Source organism: Ursus maritimus, unplaced genomic scaffold, assembly GCF_017311325.1.
Source record: "Ursus maritimus isolate PB19 unplaced genomic scaffold, ASM1731132v1 scaffold_1, whole genome shotgun sequence".
In the NCBI taxonomy this organism is placed as follows: Eukaryota; Metazoa; Chordata; class Mammalia; order Carnivora; family Ursidae; genus Ursus; species Ursus maritimus.
Window position 1 is genome coordinate 68977712 of NW_024423343.1, and position 17275 is coordinate 68994986.

General features: G+C 39.5%; 1 protein-coding gene across 2 annotated transcripts in view; it reads left to right on the forward strand.

Moving 5' to 3' along the window:
• Positions 1 to 17275, forward strand: part of ITGB6 (integrin subunit beta 6) — a 73131-nt gene that overhangs the window by 49882 nt on the left and 5974 nt on the right. For both annotated transcript variants that reach the window (XM_008687016.1, XM_008687015.1), the window contains exons 11-14: positions 3246 to 3468; positions 6026 to 6123; positions 11302 to 11421; positions 16929 to 17095. In XM_008687016.1, coding sequence (XP_008685238.1) covers positions 3246 to 3468; positions 6026 to 6123; positions 11302 to 11421; positions 16929 to 17095 — 608 coding nt within the window. The remainder of the gene's footprint in view (positions 1 to 3245; positions 3469 to 6025; positions 6124 to 11301; positions 11422 to 16928; positions 17096 to 17275) is intronic.

A 17275-nucleotide genomic window follows, 5' to 3' on the forward strand; every position in this document is an offset into this window, starting at 1 on the left:
TATTTAGAAAACACAATGATTTCCTCAGTTGGACTCTGAAAACTTCCCTAATGCCAATTTCCTTCATATTTGAGGGTCCTTTACAATTCTCAATCATTACTGTTTCTCAAAAGCTATTTTGTTTGTAGTAACATCGCAAAGGATGTCACTGTATTATTAGTTAACTTTCTTTTGAAAAGGTATAATAGGGGCACCTGTGTGGCTTAGTCTGTTAAACTTCCGACTCTTGATCACAACTCAGGTCTTGATCCCAGGGTCATGAGTTCAAGCCCTGAGGTGGGCTCCAACTTTGTGTAGAGCCTACTCAAAAAAAAAAAAAAAAAAAGTTTAAAAAATGGTATAACAAAAGTAAGAACTATTATTCAAATTCAACAATAGTTGTGGAGTACCTACTATGTGCCTGGCATCCTGCTTAGTGCAGGGATAAAAACGGTGCCTGGCCTTGTGAACAGACACTCTGTTGTTTGCAGCAGAGGCCAACATATGGTTCAGCTCCCCTTCTCATGCAGATCTCACTTCTTCAACAACTAATTCACTCTGCAATGTGTCACTTCTCTGAAGGCCTATTACCACAACGTTCTTTTTCATGTACCTTCTTTCATCCGTCTGTAAGCACTCACAGATATCGGGCTCCATTGATTTATTCCCTTGCCCAAATTCCATTAGTCTTTTATATTTTGATTCTAAGAGACGGGAAACTAACAGGCAAATAGCATTACAGAAAATACTTCCTGCCATTATGCACTTACAGTTTTCAGTCAATGGCATTCCAGAAAGACCTATCCCTCTGAAAAGAGCCTGACAATTTTGTCTTGATCTTTGGTTATCATCTTGTTTCTTCATGAAGCCATCGTGAAGGTTTTGTTGTTGTTTTTGTGGTTGTGGTTATATGAACAGGTACTTTATAATTGGTTGCTTGTGGATATCAATTAGCAGTGATATGGTAGATGGTTGAGGAAAGGCTGCAGAAAGAAGGGTTTCTAAATTCCGACAGGAGCTCTTGGAAGAGTTTTCTAAATTTTTGCCAAGTAATTCTTACATGCAGTGATACACTTGGGCTCTCTCAAAGGAAATGCACATTTCATTTAACAATATTTATAAATCATATTAATTTTCTGGAATAAATTTCAATATAAAAATCTATCCCTATCATGAGAATAAGTTTCCCTTTTTGCTGAGGAAGAAACAAAAAGCAATTGTATTTTAGAGGATAACTTAGACGAGCTATGTCTGCAGCAAGTTGCCATGCGCCGTCTCCTCCAAGCTGCCTCTGCCCTAGGTTTCTGCAGCTTTGCTCTCATTGCTCTCCTACCTCTCAGTCTCCCTGGTAAGATCCTTCTCTCCGATCACATTTGTTTTAAAGATTCATTTATTTGAGAGAGAGAGAGAGAGAGCACGAGCAGGGGGAAAGGGAGAAGCAGACTTCCGCTGAGCAGGGAGACCGACATGGGGCTCGATCCCAGGACCCTGGGATCACGCCCTGAGCCGAAGGCAGAAGCTTAACGACTAAGCCACGCAGGCGCCCCTCTGATCACATTTTAAATGCTGATGCTCTTCAGGGCTTTTCTCACTCTATCTGCTTTCTCTACATGACCTGATCTACCATAGCTTTACCTGCCATCTATCTCTGATGGATCCAAACCTCAAACCTCTCTGTCTCTCTTTCCATATATATACATACGTATATACATCTCTGCCTACTAGGATGTCCCATAGGGCCCTCAGAACGCAACAGAACCAAAAATGAACTCATGATCTTCCCTACCCAAAGCTGCTCTTCTTCCTCTGCTTCAGAACAATCTATTCGTTCAACAGTTAAGCACTGTGCCAGGCACTGGGGATAAGTCAGTGAGCATGAGCAGGCAGCTTCCATTCCAGGTGAGTAAAAATCAGCACCCTCCACTGAGCAGCTGTCTGGTCACCTGGGGAAGATTCTATCCCTCTCTCTCTTCCCTGCCCCCTCCACCATGGCAGTAATTGCACTCATGCCCTGAGTATCCGTCCCCTGAACTGTATCCCCTTTCCTCTCCACTCCCACTGGTGCTGTTCAGGACCTCAGATCTTCTTGCCTCATTTGCTGCAACAAAACCTCCTAACCAGTTTTCCTGTCTCTAGTTTGACCCTCTCTACTGATGCCAGGATATTTCTAGACACATATCTATTTATTCAGGTCTCTACTTAAAATTCCATAACTTTTAGGATAACAGTTCTTTCTTTAGCCCATAAAGCTTTTCATGATGTGATTTCTGACTTTCTGTTGACCTTTCCAACCCCCACCCCTGCCATCCTGCCCTCTGGCCACTGCTCATATGCACCTTTCACTCTACCTATATGAAACTACTGTGGGTATTAAGCAGCTCACACCCTCTTCTATCTTTTATCTATAGCATCCAAATTCAGCTCAAGCATCACCTCCTTTGGAAGTATCTCCAAATCTCTGGTCTAATTTGGAAACTCTCCCTCTGTGTGCATAACACTTATCCCATTGTACTGTATTTATTACTGGTAGTATTTATTTGCCTGTCTCCTACTCTAGACTATAAGCTCAGTGACCTTATTTAATTTTGTATTTTCGTGCCTAATGCAATCTTTGGCACATGATATATGCTCAATTAAAGTTTCTTAAATAAATGAATTTGTTGAGCACTCACTATATGCCTGTAGGACATCTAATTGGTGAATGGAAAGCTAGAAGATTTACACATTATCTCATCTGACCAAAACTGCTGTAAGATTTTATTCCCTCTATTTGATAGATGAGGCTTTTATGATCACCCGGCTTGAATGCTGTAGAGGCAAGGCCCTACCCAGGTCTGTGCTGCATCTCTATTTTATGGCACCTTAATTAAAAGCAAAAAAATTGTAAAAACAATTTAAATACACACATACGCATAATCACACACACACACACACACACACACACACCCCTGAAGTTGCTATTACAGGCTTCTGGATTATCTCATTTCATTTTTCTGTAAGTTCTTTTTGATATAACATCAGGTAATCAGATTGGTCTTCAGTTAAGAGACCAGATCAATAAATATACACACTTAGCAAAATTCGTTCCATAAAATATATCTACGCTCACTGCTCCCCAAACCCCCCCCTCCACACTCACTTTTTTCTCATTTTTCTTCTTCAGTCTTTCTGATGGTGTTTAAAGGCCAAGGGAAAAGATTCCCCGCCCCCCCCCCCCCATCTGAAGTGGCCGTGGCCCTAAGCATCACGGAGCATTTGTTTTGCAGATAACGGCGTGTGTGACTGCGGTGAATGCGTGTGCAGGCCCGGCTGGGCAGGCGAGTACTGTAACTGCACCACCAGCACGGACTCCTGCGTCTCTGAGGATGGAGTGCTCTGTAGCGGGCGAGGGGACTGCATCTGTGGCAAGTGTGTTTGCACGAATCCCGGAGCCTCTGGACAGACCTGTGAACGTTGTCCTACCTGTGGTGATCCCTGTAACTCTAAACGGTAATGTCTCAACTTCCCTCATATTGCTTTTGGCGGGTTTGTTCTCTGACCATCCATTCAAATACACAAACCCACCAGGCAGGCCCCTGTGATCGTCAGCCTGGAACGTCGGTGTCTCACTTGCCTCTTTCTTTGTCCTGATTATCCAGGACCACAATGTCACGTTTCTGCTAGAGACAAGCCTTTGGAAGCTGAGCTAATGTCCCACACTGATAACATCAGATGGCCTTTCACTTACAATACCAGCCACACATAAGGAATGCCCTGGAGGTAGACTGATGACACACACATTCAGTGCCTTTTCAGGGGAAACAGACAAGCTTCTTCCTTATCTAGAAGTTTACAGCCTGACCTTGCTGATTCATTCCTCTCTATAGACTCAAGGAGGCAAAAAAGCAGAAAGAGGACTGTGGCTTTCCATTTCTTCCCTCTTCTTTACCACTCATGCTCTTTGGCAACTCTCTTTGGTTGTCATTCTACACAGCTATTGTGTGTTGTGTTTTCTTTTATACCACATGAACAACAACAACAAACCACTTTTTTGTTTTCCAGTAAATCACTATTTGTTTGGTTGGTAAGTAACTTCATAATGGAAGTGGGGGCAACATTTCTAGGTCAAGTGAAGCAAGTCTCCGAATGGGCTGTGTTATGACATTGCAGTGTATAATGTATTATGCAGCAAACATGCTAAAGCAGTTCGTAGTTTCATTAAATCTGTACCCAACATGGTGACATTTGCATTTCTAGTGTACACAGAGTGAGAAAATCAATATTCACTCAGTGGTTCCTCACCATTCAGGTGTCAAACCTTCTCTGTTGCTGTGCCTGGACATACTCCAAGAGAAGTGTGGGGACATGGTTAGATGTACTTGAATGGAATTAAATGTAAAATGTCCTTTCAGGATGTTTCTTCCATTATTTATCTATTTAATCTTCTCTGTAAACATGATTCAATTTAAAATGTGGTTTATAAAATATGAAGTTAACAGTCGAGGTAGTTTGAGTTTGAGGAATCAGGTAATCTCCTTGGTGTTTATGCTAGCTTTGAGATGAGTCCATTCCACTTATTCATTCATACATTCATTTATCAAATAGGTATTAAGTACCTACTGTTCACCAGAAATCGTGTTAAGCCAAGGGCCTATAGTGATGACTGACACAGTTACAGTTCCTGTCATCACAGGTGCTAAGAATCTAGTGGGAAAGACAGACATTAATTAAAGTAATTATAATAATATAATAATAATTATATATAATAATTAAAGTAATTATAAAGTAATTATAATAATTATAATAAAATTATGATAAAGTAAATGTAATAAAAATATAATACAATTATAATTGTAACTGAGCTGACAGTCACAATAAAGGATATAAAGGGTGCTATGGAACCATACAGCAGGGCTACCACACAAGCTTGGGCAGACATCAATGAGATGCACCAAGGGTTAGAGATTTTAAGGGTTTCCACAGTGTCCAGCAGCCCCCTGCAAAGCCACTCTAAGTAAATATATAACCTAGATAAATGCAATATAATTGCAATGCAAAGGCAATTTCCAGCCAAGACTTCTATCTCCACTCCCACATCGATTGCTGCTCCGCAGCCCTTCCTACAAAGGAACACAGAGGCTTACACTGCAAGAGAACTAATGTGTAAGGGTTAGGGAAGAGTTGCCTAGGGCAGGACAGTTTTGGCTGAGATTGGGGGAAACCTGGGGGTGGAGCGTGGGAAGGAGAATGTTTCCAGCACTTAAAAGAGTATACATTTGCATGGCCTGGGGAAGAGAGAGGCAGGATGATGCATAAGAAAACTTTTGCTGTTTTGGGTTAATCCAAACAGAATCTAGTTGTAAAGTGATTTTCAGCACAAGATTAATTCAGATTCTGAGTTTTACTTAGTTGTATAGACATCATTAGAGAAGCTTAATTCCCTGGCTATGTTCTTGGAAATACACTTTTCTGTAAGTAGTGGTCATTTATTAAAAAGCCTGAATTAATGAGGTCCAAGCCATAACTTCAGCTTTTGAAAATAACTCTTTAAGGCTTAGACTCATTCAAAATAGTTACAGACAAGTGACTCTTTAAATAGTCATCCATGACATGTATGAAATCTTAGAATTCTTGTTAAAATACAGACCATTTCTGTTAAGAAATTCGAATTTGTTTAGTCACTGATCATATTTTAGGAGCATAAACCTTTCTCAGGAGAATGTAAAATGAACCAAAAAACTAAATCAAATACCAAAATAAGTATGCCTGATTGTTGGGGCTTTTTGTTTGTTATTTAACCAATCAGAAGCAGTCATTATAAATAAATGAGGATAGTAGCTATTATAAAGCCTGGCTCACGAAACACTGATTACTAAGGGGAATCGGAATAAAGCAATTTCCTCTTGAACATCACCCAAATATCTTTCTGAAAGTAACAAAAGGCAACACCCTCTTATGAGATACTCTTATAGCACGAATCATAGTAACAGTGCTAAAGCAATATCCCAGCTGCATATCTGTTTTCCACCAACATGAACTGATAAACTCTACTGAATAATGTTCACAGGAGCTGCATTGAATGCCACCTGTCTGCAGATGGTCAGGCCCAAGAAGAATGTGTTGACAAATGCAAACTAGCTGGTGCGACCATCAGTGAAGCAGAAGGTTAGATTTGTCTTAAATTGCTTTCTTTTTCTTTATGTTGTTCTTGAGAGGCAGAATCTGTGAGGGGCTTTCAGTAGATCGACCTCATTTGAACCCGGGCATTAGTTCAACATTAGTTTTTAAGAGTAAATGCATCCCAGAAGACTAAAAACATGACGGTTTGGGATACAAGCAATTTAAAGTCATAGCCATTCTCTTTGACTTCGGCTTTATTGGCAAGTTCATCTTTGCTTAACAAATGCAATTGTAGAGAACTCTAGAATGCTATTTTTTTAATTAGAAAAGAAGAAAAAAAATAAAGATTTTATTTATTTATTTGTCAGAGAGAGAGAGCGCACAAGCAGGGAGAGCTGCAGGCAGAGGAGGAAGCAGGCTCCCTGCTCAGCAGGGAGCAGGATAAGGAACTAGATCCCAGGACCAGGATCATGACCTGAGCCAAAGGCAGATGCTTAACTGACTGAGCCACCCAGGCATTCCAAGGAGAAAATTTTTTAAATAGATAAATGTTAACCCCTAAACCTGAACTCATCCTCTATCATCTGATTGCCTTGTGTCAAGATAGGACAAGGTGAAGTGTAATATGGGTTTCCCCAGAGCAGCCCGGAGACACCAGGCAGTTTCTGGTCAGTGGCCATTTTCCCTCCACTTCTTTACAAGTGTTTTTACTCCGAACTTTCCAAACATGGGTGTTACATGACCACCCTTAATTCCCTGTTGTTCACTCCCCAAATACAAGAAGGGCCTGTGACCTTTAACTACGAAGCAAATTCTGCTCTTGCTTTCTTTCACCTGCCATTTTAAAATTTAATGACTTAAACTCAGATTCTTTTTAATGGCAAAATGTCATCTCAAATATTTAAATCCATTGTATTTTAGCTGGGAAGTCCACTTAAAAAATAATCTGTGAAAAAGAGGACTAGCTCCTCCTCCAGGGTCAATCTAGGGGGATTTGTTTTTCCTTCATCCCAAACTCTGCGTTCTCACGCGACTCAGGTGGAACTGCAGCTTTACGCGCGTTAGCGACATGACCAAGATGTATCTCGGGCAAAGTGCAATACTCAAGACAATTTATGACACGCTAGAATATGTATCTTGAAGACACAGAAATGGAGTAGAGAAATTAATCCATTTCCCAAGTGGAATACGTTAGTGGCATTTATATCGTTTTGAAAATTACCTACATTGTTGCAAAATTGGGGTTTCTGACTGTGCACAGTTGAATAACCCTGGAGGGAGGACCATGATTCGTGCTCGTAAGACCCCTCGGCTGTGCTTTTCTGGTGACTAAAGATAGATATGCCAAATAACCATAAATTGGGCAAGATGGTGTGTGTCTTACACTAATACTGAAAGTAGGATGCGGTAAAAGCACCGAGGAAAGTAGCATTCGTGGACTGACCACATTAGGAACTAGTTCAATGTCAAAGCATATCCTCGGGCTTCATTTCACAGCAAACAGTTGAGATATTTACCAAGTGTTTCTAAGAAATGGCTAAAAATTGCAGAAAATGCCCTGCAAATGACTAGAACTCCATTCACAGGCAGCATGGGAAATCTAATGTGCTGAGGGGGGAAAAGGAGTAAACCTTGGAAACATGGTAAGTCCTGAACAGAGAGTTACTATAGTTAAATACAGTTTTCTAAGTAGATTCTCATAAATGCTTCGATTTGAGAGGAATACTAGGTCTCAAGGGGCATTTAAAATATTTGCATTATTCTTTTTGTGTAACTGGGTAAATGATCTTCAAAACAGGGGAATACAACTACTTCTAACTCAGAAACTGAAAATAATAACTGGATTCCTAATTCTATTTAAAGCACTAACCTTGTTCAATTTGAGAGAAAAAATATATTTGTCAGCCTATAAATGACTTAAAAAGTCACTTTTCTTTTTTTTTTTTTAAGATTTTATTTATTTATTTATTAGACAGAGAGAGCAAGAGCACACAAGCAGGGGGGGCAGCAGGCATAGGGAGGGGGAGAAACAGGCTCCCTGCAGAGCAGAGAGCCCTATGCGGAGCTCGATCCCAGGACCCTGGGATCATGACCTGGGCCGAAGGCAAACACCTAACCGACTGAGCCACCCAGGTGCCTCAAGAAGTCACTGTTCTAATGAGACTTTTTATAAGTTCTATTTCAAGTTACTCACTCAGTTATGGCATTGATCACATCACCTTGAAATTATCACCACATATTTGCTGTTGCACAGGGGCTTTTATCAGCCCATCCTTCCCCCAACAAGGACATAGAGAATAAAGTCAAATAGTGTAACTTTATAACCCAAAGACATTGTTCCTTAACTGTGCCGTGGAGACTCGCATGAGCATCTCTAAAGATGCTCAGGGTTTAACTTTACTCATTCCATTTTGCTGAAAGTCACTTTTTAATTTACCCAAACACTCATGTATTCAGAGCATTGTTACTCAAAGTGTGTTCCATGGGACATTAATTCTGAAAGTATTAGATGGGACATAGCACCCATGGTCATATCAGTTTTGGAAATGGAAAGCTAAGCTTTTTTTTTTCCCCCCCGCAGGACTCCTAAAAAATTATGCACATTACATTAAATGTGCATTGTTAATTTTCAGGAGATGCAAAAGTAAGAATTAGAGTAAGGAAGGATTCCCAAACTTACTTGACCACAGAACCCTTTTCTTTTCCTTGGGAAACTATTGCCCCTGAGAATTCCTGATTCGTCCCCAGAGCACAGGTCTTAAACACGTAGTTGTCATAATTCCGTGGTGCATATGCACATGGTTTATATTTCTGTATCCTTCCTGGACCTTCCTAGATGCCAGCCTCCTCACCCCCATTCTCGCATTTCTTCCTTTTCTAAGTAAAATTTCATGGACTGCCTGAGATCTTATTTTCATTGTATTATTCTAGGGCAGCAGTGCTGGCACTCATAAAGGAGGGTAAAAAAGAAAGGTCCATTCCTTAACAAACAACAAAAGAAAACCTTAGCGGCTAATTATGCAAATCTCCAACCCAAGCTGGACCCTTTCATTGCACATTCAATAATACCATTTTAATACCCAAACATGACCAAACAGGCTAAATCTAGAGTCATAACAGTCATGGAAAAGAGTGGTGAAGTAATTAAAGCAAGAAGGGAGTCATGACTCAAAGGTCATATTAACAGTTCCGTGAAAACTTAAATAATCCTGGTGAAGTAAATTAAGCCTCTCTGTACTTCACTGTAGCTATTTAAAAGAAAATAAAAAAGCAGGATTAATATTACTGAAAGGAGTGTTATAAGTTATCTGTGTATTTTCTACCCAAGAATAAAATGTTCCAGTAAGTAAGCTCGAGAGGAACAGAGTAGGTGTGCACTGTCATGGCAGAGAAAGAGAGGGAGGGAAAAAACTCTCCACCAAGAAAAGGCATATTCTCCAAGACTTTATGAATCCTAATTAATTGGAGCAGTGTGGTAAGAGGACATGTGGTAAAGGCCATCTAAAAATGACCAAAGTATGAGTTATATATGCAGTGCCCACTCATGACATACACACAAAATAACACAAATATCACTAATCAACTGTTGCCCAGAGGTTCCCAAATGTCATAATCCGATCACCATATTAAAAATACTATTAAACAACTCACTAAAATACAAGCTCCTGTGCATACCACTGCCCTCTCAAATCAGATACCCAGGAGGGTCCCTGGAATCCTTATTTGAAAAAAATCCCAGGTGATTTAGAAGATCCTAAACATTTGGGAATGACCAGATGAGAATGATTTAGAATTAGATTTCCTAATAGTCCTATGTAAATAGATGCTTCTAATAGATTCAAAAGCAATTTCTTTACTTAAATCTATCATCTGAAATCCTATCCAAAATGCTAAATGTTTTACTAGTCCCTTTTTTCATAGATAATACAGACATTCTTCTCACAGACCCTGACATGAGGTTTTTATCTTATAAATTAAATGCAAAAACAACTTAACATTTTTCTTTTTGTGGCTACAGCATTGTTGAGCAATGAATAGCATGTTATTTACTTTTTCTTTGTTAGAATCAAAGAAACACATATAGATTCTGTTTTATTAAAACTGTTTTATTTTTAAGCTAATAAGAAACGTTATAGGTCTAGCAAGAGTATGTCCAAGATTATCTGGGACAGTCCCAGTTTCAATACTCTGACCCACTGTGTCATACATAATACACTAATATTGGATCATGTCAAAATTTTAGGTTAAAAGCAAACAGTTGTTCTGTTTATAAGTTTCTGAAAAACAGTTTGGTTTCCAAAAAAAGTGTTTGTAACAGTATCATTACAAAGTCTCCAACTTAGAAGATAGGAGAATTTTAAGCAAGTTTTGTGGGTTTTTTTGTTTTTGGGTTGTTTTTTTTTTAATTTGGAAAATGCTACATAATTCTGGCATAGGTACCAGACCACTACAAATTCTGATAAATAATGTTGACATCTAGGACTGACCATTTTACTCTATTTTCAGTTTCTGTAGTGACATTCATTTTCTGCCTTTTGAATAAGCTCAGTAAGAAAACATTTCTTTTTGAAAAAGATTTGAGGAAAACTGGATTATTATTATTTTTTTTTTTGAATTAACAAAGGGCTATATTGAATGGTAGGCCAACTGTCAACTGGGTTCCTTTTAATCTGGGGTTTACTTTCATCCCCCAATCCCTGAGTACATAACACTTCAATGCCCATTTCCTGATATTAATTGGTATTTACTGTTGTGACAATACATGGCCAGCAATCTTGACTGTGGGAAAGGCCCCCTTAGAAGTATCAGTATCAGTTTGGGCTGTGTTGTCTTTTTCTGAAATGTAATCTAGGCTTCCTCCCAGATGCTGTCAGCCAAGAGGAACATACAGCCCCCTCATTACCACAATCAGAGCCATTCTATTCCCCAAACAACTAGGCATACCTGCCTTTAAGTACTTTCACTCTATTGAAATTCTGCCCCCCATCAGTATGATAAGTGCATTTGATGGTCAGTCCTGATTGACCACACCTGGAACTGTTCTTCTGGAACATGAATAGAAACTAAAACTTCAGGTGGTGGGAAAAATCCTATGTCTTTTCTATTCCTATTCTGCAGTGTTGGAAATTCTTATTTGCATATTAAAACTTAATACCACTTTGCTTTAAAAATAATCTCTTTTGGAATCCCATTTAATCTAATGAATGACTCCTTTATCTGCAGATTTTTCAAAGGATAGTTCTGTTCCCTGTTCTCTGCAAGGAGAAAATGAATGTCTTATTACATTCCTAATAACTACAGATAATGAAGGGAAAAGCATCATTCACAGCATCAGTGAGAAAGGTGGGTGGCATGCCTTCCATTGTCAATGGTAAGTGATACCACATGGGAGAGGAAGAAACAACCAGAAAGATGCTTGTGGTAGCTCTCCAGGAGAGACATTGCCAAAATTTTGATAGAGTGCTTCTACTTTCTCCGTGATTGAAATATACCTGTTGAAAGTTTTGATGTGTTCCAATGTCTCTTCCTTAGCCCGCATAACAAGATATATTTGTACTAAGCATTATTACCTCAAAAGCTGGCTGATGGTTTATAGAAAGATGGACTTATGATAAAGTCCAATATTAGAAGAAGGTATATCTTTAGGAATGGCTAGTAGTGAGGAGCATAATAGTCTAAAAGAATGAGATTTGCATCAGGCAAACCTTGGCTCAAATCCTGCTCTGCCACTTAATAGCTGCTTGATATTCTGGAAGATACTTGCCTCTGAGTCTCTATTTCCTTATCTGTAAAATGGGAAAAATAATAGTACTTTCTTCTGAGGGTTGACTCAAGGATTAAATAGAATAATGCATATAAAAATGTGCCAGTTCATAACCTACAGTAATGGGTCATTGAGTCAGAAAAGACATGAAGCAGCAGGTGAGGAAGGAAGTGATCCATACATACAAAGAGTCCATCGCTTCTGTGGGTTTTCACCCATACCATCCATATGGAGTTCGCTTGGAACTTGGGAAGCTCTCAAATAAAAATCTCTTCAGTGAGGAGAGAGAGAAGTTTATACAGGTAGAAAAGAAAATAGTATAAAAGGTACTTTTATTGAGAAGTTTTAAATTTTAGTGAGTGTCAGACTCACCTGGGGGCTTGTTAAAATGCCTGCATCCTGTGCATCCTGAGTCAGCAGGTGTGATGTGTGGCCCTGGACTCCCCATGCATTTTTTTTTTAATTTGAGAAAGAGCACAAGTGGGGGTGGTGGAGGGGAAGCAGAGGGAGAGGGAGAAACAGACTCCCCACTGGGCAGGAAGTCTGCTCAATCCCAGGACCCCGAGATCATGACCTGAGCAGAAGGCAGATGCTTAACTGACTGAGCCACCCAGGCGCCCCAAGGACTCTGCATTCTAATACTACTCTGCTACGGATGGCTTCAAGACCTCCCTGGCTGTGGTCTTAGATATTCACAGGTGCCTCTTTCTGTCTTCAATTAATGATGTGTTCCTAAATCTTTCTGGCAGAAATGACAGCTGCATTAAATCAGATCTCTCCAGACCCTGTCAGCAGCCTCCTTCTCGTCTTCCAAAAAGCTTGGAGCCTGGTTCTGCCCAGACAATAGCAGCAAGGGCAGGCTAGCAGGGAGATGTGTTTTGTTGTGTGTGCTTGCTTATCAATGTGCCAACAAAATAATTAAGTCCTGAATTTAAAGCCAAGAGAATCAAACTGCCACCACTAAAGAGTGTAAAAACCAAAGCAATACCAAAGTAACCAAAAAGTAAGTTCAAGACAGTATAAACCAAGGAAGAAAATATTAGAAAAATACCACATTGCAGAGTTGAGGGTCAAGGAGAGGTAGAAGTCAGCACAATACAAGATACAAAGGTATGATTGTGACCTTGGCCTTGAAGCTCAGGTGGGCAGAGTGCACCTGGGACTTGCTTTGAAATTTTCATATAAATCAACTTCTTTGAAATGCATATATAAAATACTTTGTAGAGGCCATTAGTTAAGGAAATTTAATGTGAATCCTGCTGTACAAGGAAGAATTACCTAATACAAAAAACCTGCCTCCTCGTTATGTGTTTTATAAAGTCAGATTCGTGGGACTACACCCTCCAAGCCTCTGTGGCAGTGGCAGGAGCTTTAGCAAGTCCTCCTGAAATCAAAGCCATTCCTTTTAATATTGATTCCATTGGAAAAATGAGTTCCAAACAACAAAAATGAACTTCCAGAATTGTTTTTAATTCAAGGGCTTTTGTATCTGGTTGGTTTTACTTTTATTTTTATTTTTATCTTGTGTGTGTGTGACAGAAAGAAACATGCCTTTAGCTGATAAGGGCATCCTTGTTACCGAACTATTGGTCATTGTTTGTTTGTTTGTTTGTTTGTTTGTTTTGGTGCTTCCACGCAATCTGAGTGGCACATAAACAAAAGCACTCAGACTCCCTGATGACTTCTTATTAGGGCTTTTTCTTCTCCCTGTGCTTTTGTAGTTGGGAAAAGTGAGGGAGAAAATTAGCTTCCCGAGGCTAAACAGGAGTCACCTGACAGCTCCAAGGATGCTTCTCCGTGGCAAATATTCCCGTTCCTAGGTAGGACCCAAGCTTCTAGGGGCCCTGAAGACAGAGCCTGTCCTAGAATCTGTAAGCCCTTCTCACAGCACTAAGACTGGAGAATCCCAGGACTGCACATCAGACGCAACGATGGGAGGGAGGAAGTGAAGGCTAAGCATTCCCACGGTCCTACAAACAAATTTCAAAAGAAACCAAGCGAACAGTCACCATCAGGGTGTATGTGGATGTAGAGGGATCTTTGCTCGTCTTTTTCCTTACATCTGGAAGAATTTTCAGAGAAGAAGAACAACATTCATAAGAGCCACAGTTAAGGAATGACAGTTGGGAGCCTTCCTGGCAGGAATGTAGGTGTGGACGTTACACCCACAGGTCCCAATGTGGAGGTTCCAGGCCTTTGAACTCTTGAGGATAGAAAAGCAGGAAGAGTATAGTTGTAGTAATACTACTAATACTACTGCTAATAATAATAGCAGGTCTCATTTATTGAGCCCTTACTAATGCCATATACCAGGTATCATTCTATATGTTTTACATATGCCAGGTATCATTCCATATGTTTTACATGCATTAATTCTTTTAGTACCTTCCATATAACAACCATGTAAAGCATATTGCTCTTATTTCCATTTTACAGATAAGGAAATTGAGGCAAAAAGAAGTTAAAAAATGTGTTAAGTCTTGCAGTAATTAAGTACCAGTGCTGGCTGGGAAAATCTGGCCGGTTGGCTTGGAGCTTGTGCTCTTAACTACTGTGCTATACTGCCTCCCACTGGCTGTATGGAAACCTGTTAGATCGGCAGCAATAGAAATGTTATGCAAACCACATATGTAATTTTAAATTTTCTAGTAATCCCACTAAAGAGTAAAAATCTGGTGAAATGGATTTTAGTAATGTTTTATTCAATCCATTCTATCTAAACTATTGTCATTTAGCATGTAATCAATACAGAAATTATTGAGATGCTTTATTTTTTTCCATACTAAGTCTTCACAATCAATGTGAGTTTTATACTTACCACACAACCTAATTCGGAAAAGTCACATTTCTGGGTTCAATAGCTGCATGTGACAGAGCTGGCAGGCTGGCAGCTCAGGGATTCAGGACCTGAGAACCAGCTGGCACTGGCCAGGACTTGACAGGCAACATGGCGCCTCTTCCCCCACCTAGAAACATGCCTTCAGTCTGAACATCTCAGGAAACACTAAAGACAGTATAAATAGTGGACATTTCTATTGTGTAATACCTGCTCTGGTACTTGGGACAAAATCTTTTCCTGAGAAATGTAGAATATTTCAATGTATAATGTATTCTCAATGTATAAATGTATAATGACCCTAAGTTCTTAAAAAATTATCTCTGCCAGGCCATGCATGTTCCTCCTTTATTTATTCTCTACGGGAGAGCCCTCCTAATTCACATTCTGGCTGCAGGGTCTAGCAAGCTTCATTTTGCTTTCCACAAGAACATGCTATGCCCCACCCCAGACATTCCGTAGTCAAAGATGTAGCCAGTATATATTCTCACTGACACATGCCCGCCACTTTCTTTGCAATACTGTTGCTAACCCCTTAGAAGCAGCCATGGTTCATTTGTTATGCTGGAAGCAGTCTTTAGATCTTCATACCATAGTAACTACTTCATTAGCTCCTTTACTTATTTCTGCATAATGTCCTTACATGGTTTGTTTGTTTGTTTGTTTGTTTGTTTTTGTTTCATCCAAAGAACAAAAGTGTGTGAGGCCAGGCATCATGCTGTTGTGGGGTCATTAGTCCTGCTCAAATTCAGATCAGTTATAGATCCATACCTTGAAAGCAGCATGACAAGTCCTGTGTGTATAACTCTCCTTATTAAATATCTAAAAGCAATAAGAGTTAGGATAAACTAAGCATGATTCATTTCCTCCCCAGATACCACAGATTTGCCTCACTTCTTGCAGAGGGAGACAGATACTTAATGATAATTTTTATGTGGGGTTTTTTTCTCATGAAAGCAAGGGGAGAGCTTAATTATAATGTTTCATTAAGAAATGTATCATCTCCCAGGCATATTGGAAGAATTATTAGTCATTCTGCTGTCAGTGAGGGAAGGCGCTGTGTAATTGTAAAATTATATTAATATCATCAATAGAGTCAAAATAACATTTCATAGAATGTTTTAAGTTGAAAGGACCACACAGTACATCTAGTTTCCCAACTTCCCTGAAGATAAGAATTCACTGGGATACTGTTAATCATCATCATCATCATCATCATCATCATCATCATCATCATCTGTGGCTCCATCTAAGACCCACTGAATTAGAATCTCTGGGGAGGGATCTAGGAAGCTGTGAGTTTAATAAGCATGAGCACCTGAGCTCAGTCTTATCCTTAAGGAAGTTAAGGGAATGCTGAAGTCCCACCACTTAGTTTGATGGTTGAGGATCCTGGGGCTCAGAGAGGTCATGGGACTTGTTTTATATCAGATAGCTACTATACATTGGACGCAAATTGAACCCACCTCTTCTGAACCCAGTCCAGGAACTTTCCAGGACACCAGAACACTGCATTAATGTTAAAATAAAACTAAAAGCCATCATTGTCTTCTGTCTATTAAAAAAAAAAAAAAGCAGCAGCAGCAAGTAATAAACTTCTTAGGAGGGTGGAGTTTATATGTTTGAATACAATCTCCTAGACAGTTCATGTTTCAAGGAAATCCATGAAAAAGGAATGTCATGTGTTTGTGTAAATGAGCACATACATACACATTTCATTTCTGTTCTATCACATACCCAGAAAAGACCATTTTTAGTCATTAAACTGCAGTCTTTTTCATGGCCCTTTATATATTCCGTGTGTATTAATCCTCATTCTTGGATTCTAACTCTTTTTGAGTCAGCCATTCAAGTATATATCCATTTGCCTTAAATAACCAAACGCTATCTTTTGTTCTTCTTTGTAGGAATAGGGCTATCCTTCAACAAGTAACTCATTTGTTTTTAATTCAGCAAAATAAAACGGGTTACTATTTTTCCTTCTACTGGAAAAAAAATATGGTTGGAAAATTTAATGAGAAATGTTTTCTCTACATCACAAGATTGATTATACCTTCTTCTTCTTCTTCTCCTTCTTCTTTTTTTTTTTCTTAAGTTTTTAAGGTTCCATGCTGGGAGCCCCAGGGCTTGAACTTACAACCCTGAGATCAAGACCTGAGCTAAGAACAAGAGCCGGACGCTCAACCGACTGAGCCACCCAGATGCCCCAATTATACCATCTTCTTAATATAATTTTCTTTGTTTCTACAGACTGTCCAAAGCCCCCAAATATTCCCATGATCATGTTGGGGGTTTCACTGGCTATTCTTCTCATTGGGATCGTCCTATTGTGCATTTGGAAGCTGCTGGTGTCATTTCATGATCGTAAAGAAGTTGCCAAATTTGAAGCAGAACGGTCGAAGGCCAAGTGGCAAACGGTATGCAAACCCTTAGGGGCTATTCCTTGTCCAGGGGAGAAAGTGACTTGTGGAAGAGATAGATGTCAGCTTTCTTCTGCTCTAACAGAGAGTGAGAATGCCATGTTCTTTCCCTACCGCTCTCATTGTGTCCTTAACAGCTATGATTTTTTTTTTTTTTTTTTTTTTTTTTTTTTTTTT